General features: G+C 42.8%; 1 protein-coding gene across 1 annotated transcript in view; it reads left to right on the top strand.

Annotated features, from left to right (window-relative positions):
- Positions 1–25296, top strand: part of LDAH (lipid droplet associated hydrolase) — an 81495-nt gene that overhangs the window by 16143 nt on the left and 40056 nt on the right. Inside the window, exons 3-4 of the mRNA XM_079792492.1 lie at positions 1190–1333; positions 6761–6930. Of these exons, the coding sequence (XP_079648618.1) occupies positions 1190–1333; positions 6761–6930 (314 nt within the window). The remainder of the gene's footprint in view (positions 1–1189; positions 1334–6760; positions 6931–25296) is intronic.

Here is a 25296-nt window from a genome sequence, read left to right as displayed (position 1 = left end):
AGGCCCAGGGAGGTTTAATAACTTGCCAAAGGTCAGACACTTAGTAAGTGGCAAAGCCAGGATTCCAGCCCAGGAGTCTGTGCCCTAATCCGCTTTGCTGCATTACCTATCTAGGAAACTAAAAGATACAGACAATGAAGAAATCAGTGCAGCAAAACCATGTCATGTGAGTGCCAAGAGGAGAAAACCTACCAGGAGAAAGATAAATTGATTAGAGAAATAGATATTGATGGAAATGGACTAGTACCTATCAGGACGTAAGGATGATGATCCCAAGGTGAAAACCCCATTTTACTGTCTTTTCTCCCTAAAGATGTGTCGGATTGACTCTTTTTAAAAGACCATTTATTTGTTCTTTCTCTGTAGCAAACCCACGTCAAAAATACCTCTGTACGTACACAAGAAAAATCCACTTGTATTACTTGATGGCCTTTTCCCCAAAAGATCAAACTATACATCTGTTTACAATATAAATACTTGTGATAAATGACAAGGGAACACTTAGTAGCCTCCTTAAAGTTCTCTTTGTGAATGATTCTTAACACTAACTTGTTTTCATGCAGCTTGGCAACTGTGCAAAGGCAAATCTTGAAGGGGCTCACGGGCAGCGTTAATGATTTAGACCACGCGGATGGCAATGGGAAGCCACGGAAAGGTGGTTAAGTAGGGAACTGCTATGGTTTGACCTGAGGGTTGACGATAACTCTCTGGGTGCTCTGAAGAGTGGACTTCAAGGGGACGAGATAGAAGACCCATTGAGAAGGCTGTCCAGGAAACCCAACTGAAAGTGCTAATAAATAAGAACAGAGAGAAGTGGACAAAGTTGAAATGTATTTTGGAAGCCAAGTTGACAGGACTTACTGGTGAACTGGATGTGAAAAACAAGGAGAAACCAAGAATGACTCCTGGTGTTAGGACTTGAGTATTTGGGTTGTGATTGGTGGTTTCATTTATTAAGTTGAGGCATGGGGAGGAAGAATTGATGTGAAACAGTTGGAGAACAAAGCAGGGGCAGATATTGTCTAAGTGATCATTCCCAGACTTGAAGTATAAAGGATATTAAAACTGACATGTATGTGTAAATGTTACCGGATTTGTTGGAGGGAAAAAAATCCTTTTCCATTCTGCACGTCATCTTAAGTGAGTGTTACCGCTTTGGTTAATCTAAGGCCTGTGCTTCTTTTCTCAGGTAACCCAGGATTTTCTGCCTTCTATGTGCCATTTGCAAAGGCTTTATACTCTTCAGTAAACAGACGCTTCCCAGTTTGGATTATCAGTCACGCTGGGCATGTTGTGGCCCCCAAAGACAAGAAGATTCATGCAGCTTCGGACGGTACGTGTTTATCAACATGTGCTTTCCTTTACAGTGAGGGAGAGCCCGCTAAGGTTAAGAGTTACACCAGTGGAGACCTCTGCCTGCGGCATTGGGCCCAGGATGCCGCATTTTGGTAATTTTGGGATTTTTAGAGTCATTTTCATTGTTCTACAGGTAATTTTCTGTAAAAATCTGGGCAGATTAAACAATTTGTCTAGGACTCCTCCATTTACCAACTAGTAATCAGCCGTATATTGGCTGAGCATGCACTGCATTTCCAGAGTGGTACTAAGAGGAATGGTGGAGAAAAATTATTGTAAGCCATACACCCTGCTCCTCAGCACTGGTCCTTACTCTAAAGAAGCTCTTACTGGCACTTAGAGAGAATGAGTGATAAACAGGCCTGCTTACCGCCTGGGGACTTAGGGCGTAAATAAAGGAGAGACCGCGCATGGGTTTCAAGAGACTTGGTGGAGTAGGGACCTCATGGGTGGGGTGGCCTAGTTCTTTGTCTGCTCTTTGCTAGTCGCTGGGACGTACAGCTGGCTGTATGTTTATTCAAGATGAGTGTCTTTGGAAATGGAGGCCTCCTTAATCAAAGCCTCAATGCCAGGCTCTCACCTGCTCTATGTGATGTGATGGATATATCAATCAACTGGATTGTGGTAATCATTTCACAATGTATATGTTTATTAAGTCATCACACTGTGCACCTTTAAAAGTAATCCCATGTATAACCTAAATATGTATGATTGGTATTTTTCAATCATCCTTCAGGAAAGCTGGAAAAAGAGAAAAAAATAGTTGTAGTAAGTGGACACTGGGTACATGGGGGTTTATTATACTACTCTTTGTACTTTTGTGTATGTTGGAAAGTTTCCACTGTTGAAAAAAAATAGTTTTCAAGAAATAAAAAAGAATTCTGGAATCTTAGACCTAAAAGTGTCTCCATCAAATCCCACCTTGAACCCTTATTTTTCAAGGACGGGAAGACCCAGCAGAACTAAGTGGGCTGCTAGTGAGTAGCAGGACCTCAGCAGGAAGCCAGCACTTCAGTCTTCAGTTCAGCGAGTGCTGCTGGTGGGTCACCCTGATACACCCCAGCGGGTGCTGGGTACTAATGAGGCCGAGTTGTCAGGCTTAGTGCTCTGAGCTGATTTCTAGATTACACCTTCCACGGTCGCAGGTCACACCCTCTAGTCTGTGACCCTTTTCCTGCTGTGACAGGATAAATGGAGTGTAGATGAAACAAGGAACTCATGGCAAATGCTTGCATAAACACTCTTCTATGTGCCTCTTTCATAGTGTCTTGTTCTCTCTGTTTACATGTATGTGCCCGTGTATGTATGTATCCCTCTAGGAATATAGCCTACTTAAGAGATGTTTACACTTTGCTGAAAGACTAGGGCAGTGATCGGCAAACTCATTAGTCAACAGAGCCAAATATCAACAGTATGACGATTGAAATTTCTTTTGAGAGCCCAGTTTTTTAAACTTAAACTTCTTCTAAAGCCACTTCTTCAAAATAGACTCACCCAGGCCGTGGTATTTTGTGGAAGAGCCACACTCAAGGGGCCAAAGAGCCGCATGTGGCTCCCGAGCCGCAGTTTGCCGACCACGGGACTAGGGTGTACTTTGAAAAATAGGTAGACATTGATTACCTAGCAGTGAGTGATTCTAAGTTCAGTGGTGACATGAAACTGAATGTTTCAGTTATTGCCTTGATGAAAAACATCTATTTCAACAACCCATCATATTGAAGTGTGACTGAAAGTGAATAAAATGTACAGCAAATACTTGCTCTGCTATGAAATATTGTAAAAGATACATTTTTATTGTCTTAAGTTACTTTTTCATATATGCCCACGGACAGTTTTAGGTTCAATAAAGCAAACATTCTAGCAGAACACGAATAGCAACTTGGAAAGCTGAAAATGGATTCTTGAAGGGCAACCCTAGATCCGGGGCTCTCAGACTTGGGCATGGGACAAAATCCCAGAAGGTGGTTTATTAAAACAGATTACAGAGCGCTACGCCCTGAGGGTCCTTTCAGTTGGTGTGGGGGGTAGGACCTGAGAATTTGCATTTCTAACAAGTTCCCAGGAGATGTGCATGCTGCTGGTCCTGGGACCATGTTTTCAGAGCCACTGCCATAGACCTTCACCAGTAAACGCTGGTGCGGAAAACCAGGAGAAGCCACCTGGTACGTGCCTGAATTTCTGGGAAATGCCTTTAATTCGTGATTTGAATTGATGTCTTGTTATTTATAACTGCTAGTGTACTATTGAGGTAATGACTTCGTAATTAAAGCTTGGGTCCTTTGCTACCTAATGAGAACAGTGCCATCTAGAGGCATTAGCCCAAAGGGCCACCACAGGGCCAAGGAAGCTGTGGTTTCTAGAGGGGGTGAAAGGGTAACTCATCACTTCAAGGGTTTATGGACAACCTACTAGGTTATTATGCGTGGAGCCGCAGAGGTCTCCGAAGGAGTGGAAATGCCGCCTTTCGGGTTAGTGCCTGTCCATCGTGCTCTGAGTAGCCCAAAAGTTCTGGGACGGGCGGGTGGAGCTCCCGGCCTCCCGAGTCCCCCCATCCACCCTTTCATCTGTTTTACATGTTGGAGGTTATGCTTGCGAATGCATGCTAGAGTACATTGCTTTGGATAGTCAGGACAGATATATTATTCATCATCCAAGATTATTATTCTAAAGTACAGGTTTTCTGACGTGCAAACTATGGTGTGAAATATATGTAATCATTGAGAGAAAGGACATAAGCTATAACCACACATCAAGTGTTAAAAGTATGTTTTGCTTCATATTAGCACATGTTAGAATTATGAACAGTTGGAAATAATATTCTCGCTGCACCACATTATCACGCTCATAAATTGAGTATAATTGGGAGAACAGATGTTCACCAATGTCAGAAGGGGGTGACTCAGAAAAAGAGTGTGAAAAGAAAATTTGAGGAATTAGAAGTATAAGCTCTTTCTGGCTTTGATTTACTGTAGAGTCAGCTTCCTTGATGGCAGATTCATTATCAACTATTTGAAGTCATTTGTTCAAAAAGTATAACATAAAAGCTGGAAATCATAGTGGTTTAGTTTCAGCTGATAAAACATTATCTAAAAAAGTTACACAGTCTTTCAACTAATGATGAACCCGGGTCGTGCTTATCCAAAGAAACACTAAACCACTCCAGTTCCTGCCCTCAAACCTGAAAGAGAAAGAGAAAACCCAGTAGAGCTTTCTCTCTTGCCAGGACTGTGATTAGCAGAAGGACTTGGAGCTAAAAGTGGAATGACTAGATGAGCCCGAGGCAGAGACAATCAGACAATCAAGTCTCAGGGGCTCACAGTCACTAGCAATAAACAAGGAGGTCTCTAAGTAGGAGGGAGGAGTTAACAAGCAAATTGTTCCAGCCTCAGGGAAGACAGGAGGAGGAAGCACAGGAGGACTAGGGAGGAGCAGTGCCTGTAAGGTCATGTGACACTGGCCAGATCACTGCCCCTCCAGTCACAATCCTTAGATATCTTCTCACTGCTCACACTGTGGGGTCCACACTCCTTGGTGATGTTCAGTGTCCTCCTTGATCCAGTCTCTGCCTTCCTCTCCAACCTTATTTGTTCTGCCTCTCCCTGTAACCACAGGCAGCCATGGACATCATAGCTGAATCCAAAATTACACCTAGCACTTTTATGCCTTTTGCTCTTACTATTTGCTAAGTCTATAATATTATGTTCTCCTTGCTGAATCAATCCATCTCTCACTATTATTCTCTCTCTTCCCACCCCCACCCCCATCATTTCCCCCGTTGAAATTCCAGATCATTGGTTTTAGTCAAGTGGAAAGCATAATTTGATTACCCTGTCTCTCACCATCTGTTTGGAGAATAATAATGAAAAACTATTCTATAAGACATGTTTGGAGTTTACCAAGTTTTTTGAGTAAGGTGGCGGTTTTGAGTATAGCGCCTGCCTACCATCCCCTCTCTGTGCGGCATGCCTTGAAGGCTAACAGAATCCCACCAATGTTTAGGTACAAGGAGGTTACAGAATACTTTGGGAGCCGGGGGCAGTCGAGGCCTAAACGGCGAGAGTGTGCTTTCTCGTCAGCTTAGAAAACTCCAGGCACCGTTGTGAAAGGGAGACCTTTGCACCCGTGACTTAAGTAAGCGCAAGGAACTGGAGACAGTGCTCACCCTCTGCCTCCCGTGGTTAGCACGGACCTAGATAAAGTCCTCAGGCGCTTTTGTATTCCGTTGGGAGTAATGAAGAAGTGAATGGTGGTTTCTCTATAAAATTAATGTAGGATAGCGAGGAGCGGCATGTCAGAGCATTCTCACTTTAAAACTTTCATTTCGAGAAAGTCTTTTAAACTATAGAGAAGTACAAACAATTGTATAACAGTCTAAGATTCTGTTATACACTATTCTTTAGATAGTTAACACTGCCCTAATTACATATTTTTGTTAATCAAATAAATAATACTCACCCTGTGCTAGTCACAGAGGACGCAGAGGTGAAGAGATGGACCTTGCCTTCAAGGAGCTCACAGCCGAAGAGAGGAAATAAACAGGCACCCGTACAGTTGTGGAAAGGATTATAGTCAGAGTGGAGTACTGGTCAAACGCAAAGGAAGGCTCAGTTCTTTTTCTTGAAGATTAGCTAGATAAAGTTTTAATTAGTCTTGAAGAATCTAGAGGACGGTTCATTTGTGAGAGGACGAGAGGCTATTTCAGGTCAGGACTGTGCTGGTTAAAAGAAACAGCTTACAGCATTTCCACAGTCTGAGTTCTTCAGCCAAGCAGATTATTAAAAAAAAAAATAAAAAAAAATGAAGCATGTCATGGGGTTTCTTCGTTGTTTATTGAGAATATAAATTAGCCTAACCAGTGGTTCTCAGCATGTGGCCCTAGGACCAGCAACGTCAACATCTCCTGGAAAGTCATAAATGCAGATCCCCAGGCGCCGGCCCAGACCTGTTGGACCAGGGACTCTGTGGTGGGGCCCAGCAGTCAATGTTATAACAAATCCTGCAGAGGGTTCTGAGATCCATGGGCCTAAACTAATAATAGTTTAGGGGTATTTGAATATTTATGGAATAGTCATGGAATATTTGAAAAGTCTTGGAATATTTGAAAATTCGTGGGCTGTGAGGAGAGAGAGACCTGGGTTTGAGTCTCCCCCTCTTACTCAATAAGTATGTGTCTGTCATTCTATCACCTGATGTTTGTGAGCTGTAAAATGAACATACTGATACTTCCTATCCAGGGTTTTTGTTGAGGTAATCTAAGTAGTGCCTAACGTGCTAGCCAGCACATTGTAGGCTTTACCTAATTGGTAATTACTATTACTATTACTGTTACTGTTATTTTAAAAATATTTTCCCAGTGAATTTATTACTTATTGAATAAAAAACATGCTTATATTTTTGGTTTTAGATCCAAATGCTCAAGAAATTAAGGACATCTATGGACTCCGTGGTCAAGTAGAACATAAGGTAGCTTTCCTGAGAACTCATGTGCCAAAGGAAACCAAGCTGGTGGTCATCGGCCATTCAATAGGCAGCTATATGGCCCTTCAGATTTTGAAGCACGCGCCTGAGCTCCCGGTAAGTGTGCCCAGGAGGCGGCTGTAGGCGCCCGGTTGTGCACTTGCACAGATCCCCTCAGCTTTCCTTTGTCCCTGTGTCTCTTGTTTAATTGACAAATGGAACAGATAGAGGATACTTGGCAGCTGCCTTTATCCTTTTTCCCGTATTACTGTGGGCCTGTGGAAGTGTATGTTCATGCAATTTCCATGTTTGAAAAAATAATGCTGAAGGAGGTAGGGATTTTCCAACCGAATGCCTTTTAATTTAGGGTTATCTGGAGTTCTTGAGTTGCGTGTAACTTGTTGTCTTTTATGAAAGAATATCTAAGAGCGGTCACTAGGTAAGACTTAGACAAGAATCTACCTTTATTTGGGAGAGTATTTTGCAAATGTTCATGCGTCTTTATAAAAGGAAGAAAATTTATCATCATCATTGATAGGAAAACAGCTGTCTTTATTTAGGCTTAAGTATGAATTCTTATCAGTTCTATAGCTTGGCAGGCTTTTTGAGACACTCATTGATTCATTCATCCATTCATTCATTCATTCATTCAGAAATACTTATTAGGTGCCACTATGTGCCAGAGACACTGGAGACACAGCGACCTATTGAAAGTGCTCAGGAAAGGGCGAACTACCAGAGACTTCAAAACAAAGCTTCATACCATTGAAATAACCCATTGAATGGATGCAATTCACAACATAAATTATTTCTTCATTCAACAAACATCTTCTATAATAATAAAAGCATAATATGCTAATTAGACCTGACATCCTTCCAGACGAAGCAGGGGCTGCGAGGGAAGCCTGGGTCCCAGGTACCTGCCGGCGGCCAGAGGGAAGCCCGGGTCCCAAGTGCCGGAGGGACACCCGGGTCCTGGGTGCCAGAGGGAAGCTGGTGCCAGCATCTGGGGGAAAGAAGGCCTAATCTTGCACGAATTTCATGCATCGGGCCTCTAGTTTTAAATATTAGCCATATATCAAGCCTCGTGCTGTGGTTTGAGAACTTCCCAAAGAATGAGGCAGTCTTTGAGGTAAGAAAGTCTGAAGTCTGAAGGAGGAGACAGACTAAGCCATGGGTGTGATAACCGCTAAATAACTGCAGGGTGTGTGGGAGCATGAGTGCCATTGAACCTGGTCATCAGGAGGCCAGGTAGGAAGTGGTTCCTTCCTTTTGCATGGCTTCTGTTCTCTTCTGTGCCTCCTGACTCTCCTCTGTGTCAGGAGGTTACCATCTTTACAAGCCCTGCCACTGAGTGGTTCTGTTCGCACAATTGCTGTGAGCCCTGGCACCACACCGAAGTTCAGATATATCCACAAATTCTTGCTTTTGTCAGTGTGACTTTGGACAATTTATTGAGTCTCTCTGTACCTCTGATCTTCATCTGTCAAATGGGGGTAATGTGTTCTTTAAAGGATTTTCTGAGGAATGATATAACGAATTAGAAAGGGTACCTACCAGTTAAAAGTTTGCTGTAGGTATTAGTGACTGTTATTATGGAAATGACCGTGGATTATTACCTCCGTCATTGGGTTAACTGCTGTGTTAGTTATCTACTGCTGTGTAACAAACTGCTCCAACACTTAACCATGTAAAACAATACACGTTTATTTTCTCACAGTTTCTGTGCGTCCAGGACCTGGCCATGATTTAGCTGGGACCTCTGCTCGAGGGCCTTTCATAAGACTTTAATCAAAAGGTCTCATCTGAAAAATCGAGTTGAGAGGGAGCTGCTTACAAGCTCATTTGCCTGGTTGTTGGCAGGACTCTGTTCCTCGAAGGTTGTTACACTGAGGGTCTTGGTTCATCCCTGATGGCTGGCTGGATGCCACCGTCAGTTCCTTAACCCGTGGGAAGAGCAAGTGTGGGAGAAGAGCCAGAGAAGGCGTCTGCTGGCAAGATGGAAGTCACAACTGTAACCTAATTACAGAAATGGTAGTCCCATTACTTGTATGGTATTCTGTTTGTTAGAAGCAAACCACTAGGTCCAGCCCTCACCGAAGAGGAGCGGATTACACTAGAGCATGAACATGAGAAGGAAAGGATCCCCGGGGGCCGTGTCCCACCACTCCTACAGTTAGGATTTCACTAGTGTGGTGTACAACCAAGCATGTAGAAACACACACATAACTTATTTCCCAGTCTAGGAAGTGACTTGGTCCTGTCAAATAAAATGTAGCAAACTGATATGAAATATAATTTTCGTTATTAGTTGTTCTGGGTGTTTTTAAAGCTTTAAAAACATGTTTAAAAGAGTACTTGCACATTTGGAATAATAATAGCATTACTGTTTGTGATGGCTAATTTTATGTGTTAACTGACTGGGGTAAGGACACCCTGACAGCTGGTAAAACATACTTCTGAGTTTGTGGGATGTTTCCAGGAGAGGTTACTGTTTGCAGCAGTAGACTGAGAACAGAAGACCGAGCATCATGCAATCCTTTGAGGGCCAAAAGAGAGCAAAAACTCTGAGGAAGGGTGAATTCCTTCTCTCTCACTTCCTGAGCTGGGACATCCACCTTCTCCTGCCTTAGGTCATTGGGTCTATGGGTTCTCAAGCCTTCAGACTCCAGGGCTCACACCAGTGGCACCCCCAGTTCTGAAGCCTGATTACACCCCTGGCTTTCGTGCTTCTCAGCTCGCAGATGGCAGATTGGCTAATTGCATGAGCCAGTTCCTCCACTAAATCTCCATATAATATAATACATCTCCACGTATCTCCTATTGCTTCCACTTCTCTGGAGAACCTTGATGAGTAGTACACTATTGTATAGACACCAGGAAGAAAATATTCACTTCTGTGTCCTTCCGTTTATTAACTTAATCACAGATCTGTTCTTGAGGTTTTTGTCTGTTTGCTCCACACCCGTTCTGCATGTAGTGCATCATTTCTCTCATGCATCTGTGAGAAGAGTTGTTCTACCCATTTGTTCTGAGTCCACCTCCCTTTTTGACTCTCATTCACAGTGTCTGTCGGGAAAGAAGTACAAGGCACCTTAAGGTCAGTGTAGCTTCCTAGGGCTTCTTCAGCTTTAGGACTTTCTGACTCTTGTTCCACCTTCAGGTGCTCCTGCCCTTGTAGGAATAGTAGGGAAAAGGGAAAAGGAAGAGAAAACATGAGCTTAACCTTCAAGTCTGTTTGTGGACACATAACTCACGCTGTGATTATAGAGTTTTCAGAGAGGCATGTGAAACTGTGTTTTCTTAAGAAGGGTGCATTTTAGAAAATAACTCGTGCAATAAATTGTCCATAAAGGTCACCCGGGGTGGAGGGTGACCATCTGTATGATTTTTTTGTTGTTATTCAAAAGCTTTATCTGGTTTCAATTAGCTACATTGTTGAAGTCCCCCCACCCCTCTTTAGACACCTGGCCCAGTTAATTTTGGTGGTATGATCCCTGCTGAAGTGTTGAAATGTCAGTGTCTCTAGGCTACTCTAAGACGGCACAGTGCCTGCATGCCTGAAGTTAGCATGACACGCTCCATTTAAGATGCATTTGACAATCAAATAAGTTTGTGTAAGCCAGAGTGTTGCAATCCCTAATCATTTTGCCAAAAATAAGTTAACTGTTATGTTTTATAACATATGAAGTGTGATAATAAGAAACTTGTGTTTCCATCTCTTCTGTTATTTTTACTGGAATATTTGACTCCCATAAGATTTTAAGGACATATGTGTAGTTTAGTAGCTGGTTTACTTGGTTTTATTTTGGTTCACTTCTTTACCATATTTTTGTAACTAATTATAGGAAACTTTGGTCTTAAAATCATTATTAGAGATTTATTGCACATTTTTAACATAGTCTGACCTATATTTTAAAATACTAAAAAAAAATAGCTCTTTTTTAAAATCTGGAATTAAAATATTTTTTTCTTTAAGCAAATTTGGTACATAGAATTATAGAAATTCTTCATATGCTTTGACAGTAAAGTCCAGAATAAAGAATTTTAAAAGAGCATGAGAAACTAGGTAATTAGAGGGCTGTTAAATAGTAGCAGTCGTGACTTACAATAATAAACACGATTTTAGACTCATAGGATCTTAGCACGGAGATGGGCTTTAGAGACAGTCTAGTCCCATCTTTCATTTTATAGATGGGAAAGTGCCTTGCCAGGACTCAGCCGTGGCTCTGTCTGACTCCAGGGTGGGGCATATTATATTAGCTGTGGGTATACGGAGAGTCTAGGAAGTCGTTTGATAGCTCTTTCAACCTTGGGATACTAGCAGAGCCTACAGCTATTCCCAGAGTATGCTCATGTGACTCATCACATTTCAGCTCCAGGAATGAGAGACCCCATGAAGATTGCTCTAGCAATTGGAAACAAAGAAGTAGGAGTCCTATCCCTGTATCTAGACTCTTCTGTCTCTCAACATCAATCCTTCATATGTTTAAAATGGACCATCTGATTTTGCCAATAAATTGTTTGTATAAAGTTCAAGGTTGGGAGTTGAAAGCCCTTGATTCTGAGCTGGGCTCTGCACTGAGTCGTGAAGTGAACTTCAGTAATTTCACTTTTATTTTCCTCTTAAGAATGTATATAATATTTAATGATCCTACTTCCTCTCCTTCCAGAGGTATCAGATCCTTCAAAACTTAATTTTTTAATATTATTTGGCCTTCCTTTGAGGGGAAGGAAGCACAATAACATAGAGCTTCCTTTGTCCAGTTGACAAAAATATCTGCTCTCTAAATGAAATTTCCATATTACTTAAACTCACTCCTTTAACCACTGTACTGTTTTGTCAAATTAGATAAAAATTCCTCTAAAATATATTATTTACTGATCTGCCTTCTTCAACAATGCATATTAATTATGGAGGAATTCGTGATTCAAGGACATCATTTTGATAGTGTGATTATACTACACAGTAAAATACAACTGCAGGGATTTTGCCTATGTCCTAAAATTTTTTCTCTGAAAGTGCTTTTTAAAAATATATATTTCTCGTGTCTGTTTATTTTACAGTTTTTCTGTCTCCTCCCTTAGTATTATTAAGTGCCACTTCTGTTTCCTACTTAGAATTTGTTGCTACTAATTTGCTGTGGGTAAAGGAAATAGATAACAGAATTTTGTCTCAAGTAAGAATGAACAGGTCTTAAATGAAGATAAATGTGTAAAATTGACAAAATTAAGTACATGGATTTGTTATTGTTCAGAACTTCTTTGTCTTTTGTTTCTTTGGGGAACCCCCATTCTTGTTCTTAGATACTCACAAGTATAGAGACTCAAAGTACACAGCAAGCACAGCTGAGAAGCTTGGAAAACTGTACTGAAAGGGTTAGAATAGCATGTTAGATTACGTAGGTGCTGATTCAAGAGTACATATCATCTACATAAGGGAAAAATTGTAAGTTCAGATATTCTGCAAATAATGAGATTATTGAGAATGTGCGCTTCACTGTTCCGATGGACCTTCACGTCTACAAAGTTAGAGATGCTCCTGAGAACATCCAGATAGCTTCACTAAGCTGTGTTCTGGAGGGAGGGGGACAGTAAGAAGTAATTCACTTGTCAAAATACTGTTGTCAGAGTCCTGTCCCTATATTAAGTGATAAGAAATGGAAGGCAGCCCGGCTAGTGTGGCTCAGTGGTTGAGCGTCAACCCATGAACCAAGAGGTCACTGGTTCCATTCCCCGTCAGGGCACATGCCCGGGTTGTGGGCTGGATCCCCAGTAGGGGGTGTGCAGGAGGCAGCCAATCAATGTTTCTCATCAATGTTTCTCTCTATCCCTCTCCTTTCCTCTCTCTAAATATCAATAAAAACATATATATATATATATATATATATATATATATATATATATATATATAATTTTTTTTAAAGGAAAGAAATGGGAGGTAAATGAGGAAGTACCATAGGCTGTGAGTGTTTTAAAGAGAGAGGTGGCTGCCAACTGGGAATATCAGACAACGTGTGATGAAAGAGCTGGTGCTTGAGCTGGAGAAGGACGGGTCAGAGTAGAAGGAGAGAATTTGATATTTTGGTGATAGGGAGTTGCTATGCATTGTAAGAAGTGGAAACAGTATGAAAAGGGAGAAATGGTTTTTATCACTGGGCACATGAAGAGAGCAGTGAGTGGTCTGATGGGGATGCAGCATAGTGTACACAACGGGTGCGGCGGGGGGGGGGGGGGGGGGGGTGACACCCTAGGCCCATAGAAGTGCAGGGACCAGAGCGGTTAGGCTACAGGCTTTGGACTCTACTTTCTGGACAGCGAGGAGCCACTGAAGGACCAGTGATGATGATAGTCCTGCATCCGGGAAAGTAATCGCTACTGCAAAGAAGAATGAAATGGGAAGAGAGTGTAGAATAAAAAGTGAACAACCAAGTGATAGGCGAGTTTTCTAGTCCAGATGAGAAATAAGACAGCATGTGCGATTTGCCAAGGGAAGTTGTTAAGAGACAAAAGAAACAGGTCATAGATGCCTAGTAGGGGAATGACTGTTTGGTGGCAAGGAGTCTGAAGAAGAGGAAAAGGCAAAAGGTATCATAATTTTCCAGACGATTGGCTGCAGTCCATTGGTGGGTCCTGAAATCACCTCAGAGGGTTGCAACCAGCGGTCAATCAAGACAGGGAGGACTACACTGTAGTGACTCAGTAGCTTTTAACAACAAAGATTCATTTATTGCTCATGATACAAGCCTTTTGAGGGTAGGCTGCCCCCTCTCTCCATGCGCTCTTATTCCAGAATCCACACTGATGGAGCAACTTCTCTGGAATATTCCAGTCTCATGGCAGAGGATAAAAAAGGAAATAGTGACCCACACACTGTGTTTTAAAACTTAGGCTTGGAAGTGACTGTGTCACTCCTCACACTGCATTGGATGGAGCAAGTTACATGACCAAGTCTGCCCCAATGAGGCTGCAGAGTCTTCTCCTCTTCAGAGGAGAGAAGCATATGTTTGCAAACAAAACAGCATTTGAATATACACATATAATAAAACAGAGTAACTAAGAATAGCAAACGTTAGAGTGTGTTGGATTATAATGAAGATAGGTATTGCAAAACTTTTGTTTCACTTCTTAGGAGTGTGTGTTGATGTCCTAGATTACAAATGTAGAATGTATATCTTTCTGCGGGTCAGTGTAAAAAAAGGGGGGAAAAAAAAGGATAGATTAGAATATACCACAAAAGCTAAGAGAAGAGAAAGAACATGTCAAGAGAGTTGTGGATATGTGGTAGATTAAAGATGGCCACAGATTCTTTGCCATTCCTCTCTCCAGAGGGGAAGTCTCTTATCCTTCCCCTTTGAACTTGGGCCGGCCATGTGACTAGGCTTCACTAATGGGATACAGTGGAAGTGATGTTCTGGTACTTCCACGCCTGGAGGGTCTGGGGAGCTTCTGTGTCCTCCCTCTTGGAAGCCAGCTGCCACGTAAGACGTCCAGCGGATCAGGAGGCGCTCTCATGAGCGAAACCTTGGGCCTTCCAGCCTGTCCATCTGCTACTAGTGCAGCCCAGGGAGTGAGCCATGGGGGGCAGAAGTCCAGCTGAGCCCTGTTTGAACTGTGGACCCCACAAAGTCAGGAAGAATAATCATCAGTGGTTTTAAACCGTAAGTTGGGGGATGGCATGTTACGTAGCAATAGGTTACCGAAACAAGGTTTCGCAGTTGAGTGTAACGAAGGTTAAAGAGAAAGGGAACTTGAGGCTTCAGGTATTAGTCATTGGAAGGTCACTGATGATGACTTCACAGAGAGCATTTTTAGTGAACTAATGAGAGCAAGTCGCAGGTGATAAATAGGCAGTTATCCAGGAATTGGCCAGCAATGAAGAGAAGACAAAATGACAGGGAAGAAGCCGGTCAAGAGAATATGTTTGTCCTTAAGTGGGAGATAATTTAACATATGCCGAGGCAAGGAGCCAATGCAGAGAGAGATGTTGGAACATTTGTTGGAGCGGATTTCCTTCTGTTTGTCTTTTAAGCACACTTGAAAACTAGGAAAATTGAATTTTTCTTAATCTTTGACTGCATCCTTGCAAAAGTGTTTTTTCACCTTATACTTGGTTCTTCATTTGAATCTAGAAACCTAAAACAGTTTTTAAATTTGATGCGATGCCATTACTAACAATTATAACCAACATTCATTTGAAACTTACAAAACATGTTCCCATGTAACAAGGTCATTTAATAACCTGATTTTCCCACTTCACAGATGAGGAGACAAGCTCCATGGAGTTATGTGTAAATGGCAGAACTAAGACTCTGCATTCTGTTTCCTAACCCTCCATTATCTGCTTGTAAGTGGAGTATTAGTTAGGAGGGTTATGATTACAGATGGCTACAATAAGTTACCCTGACAAACCACCAAAATCTATTTGACCTAAACATAAGATTTCTATTGTTGTTCTTTAATATTTGAGTTCTTCAAATACAAGGAGTGGGGGTGGGGGAGGAATTCAGTGGGAAGTAGGGGATGCTTTCAGGGAGAAATATGAACATGTGAGAGCGATCTGGAGCAGAGAAGATAAAGGGAGTTGGTATTGAGGCATGGGCCAAGGGCAGAGATTGAACTCAGAAGACAGTGCTCAGAATCCTAGAATTGAGCTGGGGCAGAAGGGGAGTGTGAAGGGAACTGGTGTATTCTGCGAAACAGTGCATAGTAGTTCCACAGTTGTGTCCACCTGGCACATTATTGACCCCTGGCGTGTGGAAACCACAGGTATCGGGTAATCAACAACTAACTATGCACTCTGGTTTGTGAAAGGCTCTCAGTTTCAGAAAACAATAAATCCCCTACGCTGAGGAAAGTTTGTATTGAGTATGATAAAATGCTGTTCAATCACTTATGGATTTATTTCAAGATATAGTTATGTTTATGAGTGTGCACACACATTATCTTTTCTGAACCACCCAGGAGACTGCCTTGCTGAAAACTAGACACATGGAAAGTTTCAACTTTTCAACTTCAGCCATTTTTAGTTATCTGCGTGTTTTTTAAAATCCTGAAATTGCTTTCAAAGTGGAAAAATTGTGTGGGCTTTTTTCATCTTTTCATAACTCAGAGAACGATTTAATATATTTTTCTCAAAGTTTGAGAAAAAAATCACCTTTGGGCTGAAACCAAGCATGGAAAATTTCACCACAAAGGGCTAATTTTTTGGAAGGCTGCAAGAAAGTGAAAACAGGGGTTTATAATAGAACATTCTTCATGCATGTTAATACTTAGTGCTTTATCTAATGCATTTCATCTGAGAATTTCTGAACACTCTTCAGATTTAAATATTGAATCACTTGAGTATTTGTGTATCCGTGATACTGTCAGATGTGGAAAATTCCCCTCATCCTCTCACAGGTCCAGGACACTGGGAGTTCGTGAGATGTGTTTAAAGGGACAGGTAGGGCGAATGAAGTGAAGGGGCTGCTAGCCAGAGAAACCTTGCATTTACTGCCTGAACACTCTCACCACCTCTCCCTGGCCCAGGAGCAGCTGTGGGTAGTGGTGAATAGGCTGGAATGGGTGACAACAGGCACTCGTGCAGCTGGCTAAGCCAGAAGTTCTCAAGGTGGCGTCAGCATCACTCGGGAACTTGGTAGAAATGCAGGTTATTGGGCCCCACCCCGACCTACTGCATCGAAAACTTTAGGGCTGAGAACACCAATCGGTGTCTTTGACTAGTGCTGCCAGGGATTCCGATGGATGCTCAAGTTTGAGGACCACCAAGGCTGGGCTCTCCAAAGGCTTGGAACATGGGATGTATTGAGATCAGTGGACAGTTAAATCTGTCCTGATCCTTCCAGAACATGTCAGTTCTGGCTTTGATCATCCCTTGGAAGGAGGAGGATGCCAATCAAGTCCTCTAAAGGAGGGTTTTTCCATAGTTCATGTATTCTGGCTCTTTCCACCTATGACCTTCTCTCCAAGCACAGCGACCCCTAGAGCAAAGGAGCTGACATCCGCTTGTTCAGGGAAAACAGCACTACCAAGATGTATTTTCTCATTTCTTTGATTTACCAAGGTCCAACCTGGATGGGACCATAGGTTTCAGTTTCATTTCTTTGAAGTCTTAAGTTCCAAGATTTAAACAGCAAAGGTAACAGAGGTGTGTCAGCAGAAGTTGGTTTAAACCCTGAGCTTTTGTGTACAAGTTCTCAATCTTGTGTTTTGCAGTGGCCTCCTGCATTCCAGCAAGCTCTTATGTCTATGTTATTGTCTTCGGGCCCTGAGGTAGCTGTATATGTGGCAGTGTAACAGATTTTCAGAATATTCTTCTCGGGATAGACTTTAGTTAATCACTGGTGCCCTAGTGTGTTGTAAGGATGGGGAACTCAGGCATGGCCAAGGAGAGGTGTGTAAGGAGTTTAAAGGTATATTCAGTTGTAGCCCACCTTATTGAAGCATAAATATAGCTATCTAAGCTACTCTAGATGGAAAGGAAAGAGACTCCTTTTTTAATGGATCATTTAAAACTTTTATTATGAAAAATTTTAAGCCCAAAAATAAAAATAAGTGTGTAATGAATCTTCAGCTACCCATTATCCAGATTAATATAGCTACTAATATTTTATTACTTTTACCTCATTTTTTTTCTTAAATAGTTTCTGGTAAATTATAGCCCTCATAGGCCTAGCTGGTTTGGCTCTGTAGATAGAGCATCGGCCTGCTGACCAAAGGGTCCCGGGTTCGGTTCTGGTTAAGGGCACGTACCTTGGTTGCAGGCTCCTCCCTGGTCTGGGCCCTGGTTGGGGTTCATGTTTCTCTCACATCAATGTTTCTCTTCCACTCTCTCTAAAAGATCAATGGGGGATAAGGACACATATGTAATACCTTAATCAATAAAGAAATTTTTTTAAAAAGATCAATGGAAATATATCCTCCAGTGAGGATTAACCAATAAATAAATAAGTAAATATAGCCCTCATAATATTTCACCCTAAATAATTCAGTGTGCATCTTTTAAAAGGACCTTTTCTTATACTAGTATAACTGTCATGTCATTATCACACCTGATAAAGTTAATGGCAGTGCTTTGATATCAGCCGATACAGCCCAGATCAGATTTTTTTTGTCCCTAAAATGTCTTTTTACAGTTTGTTTTCAAGATCTTTCTTTAAATTAAAGGTTTTTCTTTCCAGTTATAGAAGTTAATATATTTGTAAATTTCAGGAAAGTGGGAAAGTAAGTAAAAATAAATATGCCTTTGAAGATTAGGGTAGTATGGAGAGTACTTAACATACTAACTGTACCACAGATTGCCTTTATAACTCAATAACTAGCTTCTTAAAGCAGAATGTGAAATTGTTTAAAATAAGGTATTTGTTATAGAAAAATCCGGTGTAAGAGTTTGTAATTTTATATGGGTCATTTTAAAACCTATCCCTGAGTGTCCGTGCTTAGATCAGAGAAGATAATAAAGATAAGAACAAAAAGGATAACTTGCTGGTTTTGCACTATTATTTATCAAGATGTAAAAATTTATTTAAGATACTGAATTCTCTTGTAGATATTTAAAGTAATTAAAGATTGAATTATTAGCTGTTTTACTATGGTTATTATTATATTACTATGGTTATAATTTATGGATCTTACTTAATCCTTTTAACAACACTGGGAGGGCTATTACTATTCCCATAGTGTCCATTAGGAAACTGACTTAAAAAGGACAAAAGTAACTTGCTCAAGGTTAAACAGCTAAGTAAGCATCTGCTAGGATTTGAACCCCTGTGTGTTTGACTCCAAAGTCCATGTTCCTAGCCACTAGGCTCAAACATTAACTTATTATAACAGCTTCTTTGATAAAGGTACAAAGAACATGAACAGATAACTCACTGAAGAACTAGCTAATAAAAAATCTATCAAATACTCCGTAGGTAGCACCGTGTGTGACATAGTACTTAATAAATTAGCATATGGTAGTCTGCTTATTAAATACTAGATGTCACTCAGCCCAGCCTGCACCCTCTCCAATCTGGGACCCCTCAAGGGATGTCCGACTGCCCATTTAGGCCCGATCCCAATAGGAAAGGGCCTAAATGGGCAGTCGGACATCCCTCTCACAATCCAGGACTGCTGGCTCCCAACTGCTCACCTGCCTTCCTGATTGCCCCTAACCGCTTCTGCCTGCCAGCCTGATCACCTGCTAACCACTCCCCTGCCAGCCTGATTGATGCCTAACTGCTCCCCTGCCAGCCTGATTGCCCCTAACTGCCCTCCCCTGCTGGCTTGGTCACCCCTAACTGCCCTCCCCTGAAGGCCTGGTCACCCCTAACTGCCCTCCCCTGCAGGCATGGTCACCCCTAACTGCCCTCCCCTGCAGGCCTGGTCCCCCCCAACTGCCCTCCCCTGCAGGCCTGCTCCCCCCCAACTGCTCTCCCCTACAGGCCTGGGTCCCCCCCAACTTCCCTTCCCTGCAGGCCCGGTCGCCCCCAACTTCCCTCCTCTGCCGGCCTGGTCACCCCTAACTGCCCTCCCCTGCAGGCTTGATCGCCCCCAACTGCCCTCCCCTGCTGGCCTGACCACCCACAACTGCCCTCCCTTGCAGGCCTGGTCCCTCCCAACTGCCCTCCCCTGCTGGCCATCTTGTGGCGGCCATCTTGTGTCCACATGGGGGAAGCCATCTTTGACCACATGGGGGCAGCCATCTTGTGTGTTTGAGTGATGGTCAATTTGCATATTACTCTTTTATTAGATAGTATAGAGGCCTGGTGCACGGGTGGGGGCCGGCTGGTTTGCCCTAAAGGGTGTCCCGGATCAGGGTGGGGGTTCCCTTGGGGCATGGGGCGGCCTGGGCGAGGGGCCTGTGGTGGTTTGCAGGCCGGCCACGCCCCCTGGCGACCCAAGGGGAGGCCCTGGTATCTGGGATTTATTTATCTTCTATAATTAAAACTCTGTAACCTTGAGCGGAGGCCAAGGTAGGCCAGGGCGGGCGGAAAGCTTGGCTTCCTCCATCGCCAGAGCAACCCAAGCCTCCTGCTCTCTCCAGCTCTGTGGCCGCCACCATATTTGTTAGGTTAATTTGCATACTTGCTTCTGATTGGCTGGTGGGTGTGGCTTGGCATAGCAGAGGTATGGTCAATTTGCATGTTTCTCTTTTATTAGATAGGATAGTAGTACTTACTAATATGTAATAGAGTGTCCCTCAATAGTTATCAAAATGAGCTGCTACTATTGCAATATTTAAAAGAAAAGTTCAGTGTTGTGTGTGTATACTTCTGTAGAAAGTCTGAACAGGTAAACACCAGGGGGCATATAACAGTGATCTCTGGAGTTAGAGGTAAGGGTGTATTGGAGGTAGACCTCTACATTGGTTCTACTTTATACAATGACTAGAGGCCCAGTGCACGAAATTAGTGCATGGGGTGTGTGTGTCCCTCAGTCCAGCTTGCACCCTCTCCAATCTGGGACCCTTTGAGGGATGCCTGACTGCCCGTTTAGGCCCAATCGAGCCTAAACAGGCAGTCGGACATCCCTCTCACAATCCAGGAGTGCTGGCTCCCAACTGCTCGCCTGCCTGCCTTCCTGATTGCCCCTAACCGCTTCTGCCTGCCAGCCTGATCACCCGCTAACCACTCCCCTGCCAGCCTGATTGATGCCTAACTGCTCCCCCTGCCGGCCCATTTGCGCCTAAATGCCCTCCCCTGCACTCCCCTGCAGGCCCAATGACCTCCAACTGCCCTCCCCTACAGGCCATCTTGTGTCCACATGGGGGCATCCATCTTTGACCACATGGGGGTGGCCATCTTGTGTGTTGGAGTGATGGTCAATTTGCATATTACTCTTTTAATTAGTTAGGATCATGTGCTATCAGAAAAAAATAACTCCTATAAAATGTGTTCATACCCCTTGAACCTACTAATTATTTTCTTTGGGATCTATATTAAGAAAATCTCAATGATAGAAAACACTCAGGTACAAAAATATTATTTGTTGTAACAAAAAAATTGAATGCATCCTAAAGTCTGACTCTAAAGGGAAGGTTAAGTAGAGTATGGAATGTGAATTATTAACATTACTAGAGGCCTGATGCACGAAATTCATGCAAGGGGCTCAGCCCTTGCAGCCCCGGCCGGCCCTCGCAACCCCAGCTTCGTCCGGAAGGTCATTCTGCTGCTAATTAGCATATTAGCTCTTATTACATAGGATATTTTCAAAAGGCCTTGTAATACATAAAAGTTAATTATAGAATATTAACAGAGATGTGAAGCTACATAGAGAATATACATCAAAAGAAAGCATACATGAAAAAGTTTGAAAGTAAAATTACCAAAATGAATATAGTAGCTGTGTTTGGGTGGTGAATTTTGGGGTGATTTTTTTAATTTAATTTTTAAATTTCCTTTAATTCTCTATTATATATATATATACTAGAGGCCCCCGCTGGCTCCTAACCACTGCCTGTCTGACTGATCACCCCTAACTCCTCTGCCTGCCTGTCTGCCTGATTGCCCCTAACCATTCTGCCTGCCTGCCTAATTGCCCCTAACCATTCTGCCTGCCTGCCTGATGCCCCTAACTGCTCTCCTGCCTGCCTGATCACCCCTAACCGCCTCTGCCTCAGCGCCCCCTGCTGCGGCTTCATCCGGAAGGTAGTTTGGCTATCCAGTCTAATTAGCACATTACGCTTTTGTTATTATAGATATTTCTTCACTATTATAGTTATTTAATGATTATGCATTTTCTTTGTTTAATAAAAACAATTTGATGTATGACTTCATAGCAGAAAGCTGGTTCAGGAGAAAGTTTTGATCATCTGTTACACCATGGTAGATAACAAATACAAGGGAAATTAATTGGTCAGGTGAACTTCATGGTATCCCTGCAGTAAAACCCACTGTAAAGACCAGGAGTGGCACTAAGTCAGAAGCAGCATTTTTGCCAGTAGCAGCCATCCTAGCCTCTTCCCCTATCTTACCTAATCTTCCTGTTGTACTCAATTTGTAGAACAGGCATGCCTTTTGATGACCTGCCTCATGATTGTTACTTGAACGTGATAAAATCGGAGGTTGGGATTGGCATCATCATTCATCCTACCACTAGACAGAAGCAGACCTTATTCAAAGAACACAGCCCTGGCTGGTATGGCTCAGTTGGTTGAGCTTTGTCCCATGCACTGAGATTTGTTGGTTTGTTTCCCATTTGGGACCCATGCCCAGGTTGCAGGCTCATCTCTGCTGGTGGGCTTGTGGGAGGCAGCCAATCGACGTTTCTCTTTCTCATCGATCTTTCTCTACCTCTCCTCTCTCACTAGAATAAATAAAAACGTATTTTTAAATACAGGCATGTTCACATTTCATCAGACCATGAGGTTCATAGAGGTAAAGACTTTAAAGGCTCTGGGATATGAGTAGATGGCCCATGCTAAGGCAGAGGTGTTGTCTTTTATAAATATATATTTCAGAGCAGAAGGGAGAGGGAGAGAGAGATAGAAACATCAGTGATGAGAGAGAATCATTGATTGGCTGCCTCCTGCACGCCCCCTCCCAGGGATTGAGCTCACAACCCGGGCATGTGCCCTTGACCGGAATCGAACCTGGGACCCTTCAGTCCATAGGCTGACACTCTATCCACTGAGCCAAACCAGCTAGGGCAGGTGTTGTCTTTTTGAATACCCTTGCAGTTGGATGGATACAGGTCTGGAAGACATAGCTGGCACCTTGCTACATTTAGATCTTGTTATGCTAATTAAGTGGGTGTTCACAGAAGAGCAAATTCATAGAGTGTCAGTGGACAGAGCATAACAGAAAAGAGATAAACGTGGAAGAGAGTGGAAACAGATGAGCAAAATTCTGAGAAATTATTTTGGTGGCTATTGTTTATCTCAGCGAGAAGATTCTTTTTAGATCTATCAGCTTGTAGAGATGAAAACTATGAATGTGATCTTTAAAGAAGGAAAGGGCTCTCTAATATGGTTACCCAGTGTGCATGAGGCTGTTTTACCCTCCCTTCTTGCTCGGGTGGAAAATCTGTGAACAATATGCATCGTAGGCCACACAAAAATTCCCCGAAGTGGAAAAAGCCTAGCAGGCACCAAGTGAAAGATGCTTCCCAAGAATAAAACACGGTTGCTTTGAGACCTTGCATTCCAGGCCAGGTCAGACTGATTGTGTTTGGTTGGGGAAATGCCAGATTATCAGGTCTCTGAGAGGTATATTGATGAATGGATAGAGACTGAAACCAGCATCATTTCTGGCAACTTGTCCCTAGGAAACCAGACAGTAAATCATTTTCCAGTGTCAGCCCTACAGATCCAGAGGGAGTACACATCAATGAAGCCTGTCAACAAGTTCAGAAGCTCCATCTCAACAATTTTAATTTGTCTCCTCACCAGTGTAGTTATGGGAGCCTCTGCAGTAAGCCAAACCGAGTGTTAGAGACCCAGCCTTTCCTCTTCCGTAACCTACCACCCTCAGAAACATGCTGGGAGCTCCTGGTGCCCTGGGGCAGAGGAGACAGGCTCTGAGGGCTTCAGTAATGTCGTATGAATGATTATTTCATAAAAACTTAGGGACAGATCCCAATTATCTGGGTGCCAGGGGAATTCTTCTCAAGGTCCTCTGAGGGAGGTGGCCTCACCGTGTCTCCTTCTGTCACAGTCCCTGTCCCTGCCCTAAGCATGCCTCGTGCTGCCTCCTAACTATTATTATTTCTTGTTGTCCACTTTATTTCTGCTTTTTTCTACCTACCACCTAACTGGTGCCTCTGTCCATCTGTTAAAATCAGTCATCTCAAATGAAATCAACTCCTACAAGAACTCTTTCCCAATTCTTCCCATTATTTCTACCATCCTTTCTTTGTAACCCTTTTTCTCATAATTCTTATATATTCTACCTTGTATGGTAGGCATTGCATATTTATTTGATCTTCCCTATTAGATTTTCGAGGCTTTCTTTTTTAAATTGAGGTATAACTTACAGTAACTTTTTTCTCTCCCTGCTTCAATCTAGACATTTTCTTATCCTCACTTTAACTCTGTATGAACTGCTTTTAAACCCATCTATGGCATTCTCAATTTCAGTTATTCATTTTTTTGCTTATAGAATTTCCATTTTGTTGTTTTTATAGTTACCAGTTCCTGAAATTCTACATCTTGTCACTTAACTTGATTATATTAATCACAGTTATTTTAAAATTTCTTTCTGACTTTATTCTCCTTTGTACTGTCAATAATTTTTAAAGTATAATTACTTTTTATTCTTAAAATATAAAAACTAAGAGATGATATATTTGGAATAAAAATAAAGATTGTTTCTGATCATCATTCTATTATCTAAGTCTCGTGTAGTTGCATTTCTTTCCTGCTTTTTTCTTCCTTGTTTTTGGTCTTGTTGCTTTGTCCCCCAGTAAGTTTTGTACTAGTTGGGGTTCTCCAGAGAAACTGAACCAATGGGATGCGTGTATATCTACAGAAAGAAATTAACCAGAAGGAAGTGGCTCACACCATTACGGCAGCTGACAAGTGCCAAGATCTGTAGTCAGTAACCTGGGGACCCAGGAGAGCTGGTGGTGTACGCTCAGTCCGAAGGCAGCCAAGCCCGAGATCCAGGAAGAGCTGATGTTTCCCTTTGGGTCCAAAGGCAGAAGAAAAGGCAGTGTTCCGGGTCAGGGGCAGCTGCAGAGGGCGTTCTCTCTCATGGTGCCTTTCTGTGCATTCGGGCCTTCCACTGATTGGATGCGGCCCACCAGCACTGGGAGGGCAATCTGCTCTGCTTGGCCTCTCAGCTCGGATGTTAGTCTCATCCAAAACACCCTCACAGACACACTCAGAATGGTGTTTGACCACATATCTGGCCACTCATGGCCTGTCAGATGGACACAGAAAATGACCCATCACGGCTTGGTGAGGGTTGTTGTTGTTTTTAATTGAATACCCATCGTTCTATATGAAAAGTTGTAAAGACAATAGGAGGCTCCTGTTTCCCTCCAGGGAGGATTTGCTTTTGCTGTTGACCAGCAGTTTAGTAAGGGCCGGTGACTTGAATGCCTTCGGGACTGGCCGAAACCAGAGCTCCCTCCGTGAGGATGGGGACTGCTTCCTGTTCATCACTGTGTCTAGGGGGTGGCCCCCTGCTAGGTCCCACTGAGAGCCCAGGGCGCTTTCTCTTCAGTGGGCACCCAACACCCACGTTTTGACACTTGAGCCAAAGGAAACTTCTAGAAACCCCCGTTCAGCTTCTTGCTCTTTTAGCTGCTGCTCGCAGATGGGTAAATAACGAAGAAGAGCTATTTCAGCACACCTCTCTGAGTTTCATTGTTCTCTAGAATTTTGGCCTTTCGGATCACCTCTGCCTTTGATGCTTTCAAAGGCACTTTAAATAAATACTTTTTCCAGCTTTCCTAATGTTCTTGGCAGGAAGATTGCTCTGCAGTAGCTGCTCTGCCACCCCCACCCCCGCCTCCACTGTTACCAGCTGCTGTTGCCTCGCTTCAAGCTCTTCA

Source organism: Cnephaeus nilssonii, assembly GCF_951640355.1.
Source record: "Cnephaeus nilssonii genome assembly, chromosome: 15".
Lineage (NCBI taxonomy): Eukaryota > Metazoa > Chordata > Mammalia > Chiroptera > Vespertilionidae > Cnephaeus > Cnephaeus nilssonii.
The sequence above is the reverse complement of the archived record's forward strand: the minus strand, read 5'-3'. Positions and strand labels throughout refer to the sequence as shown.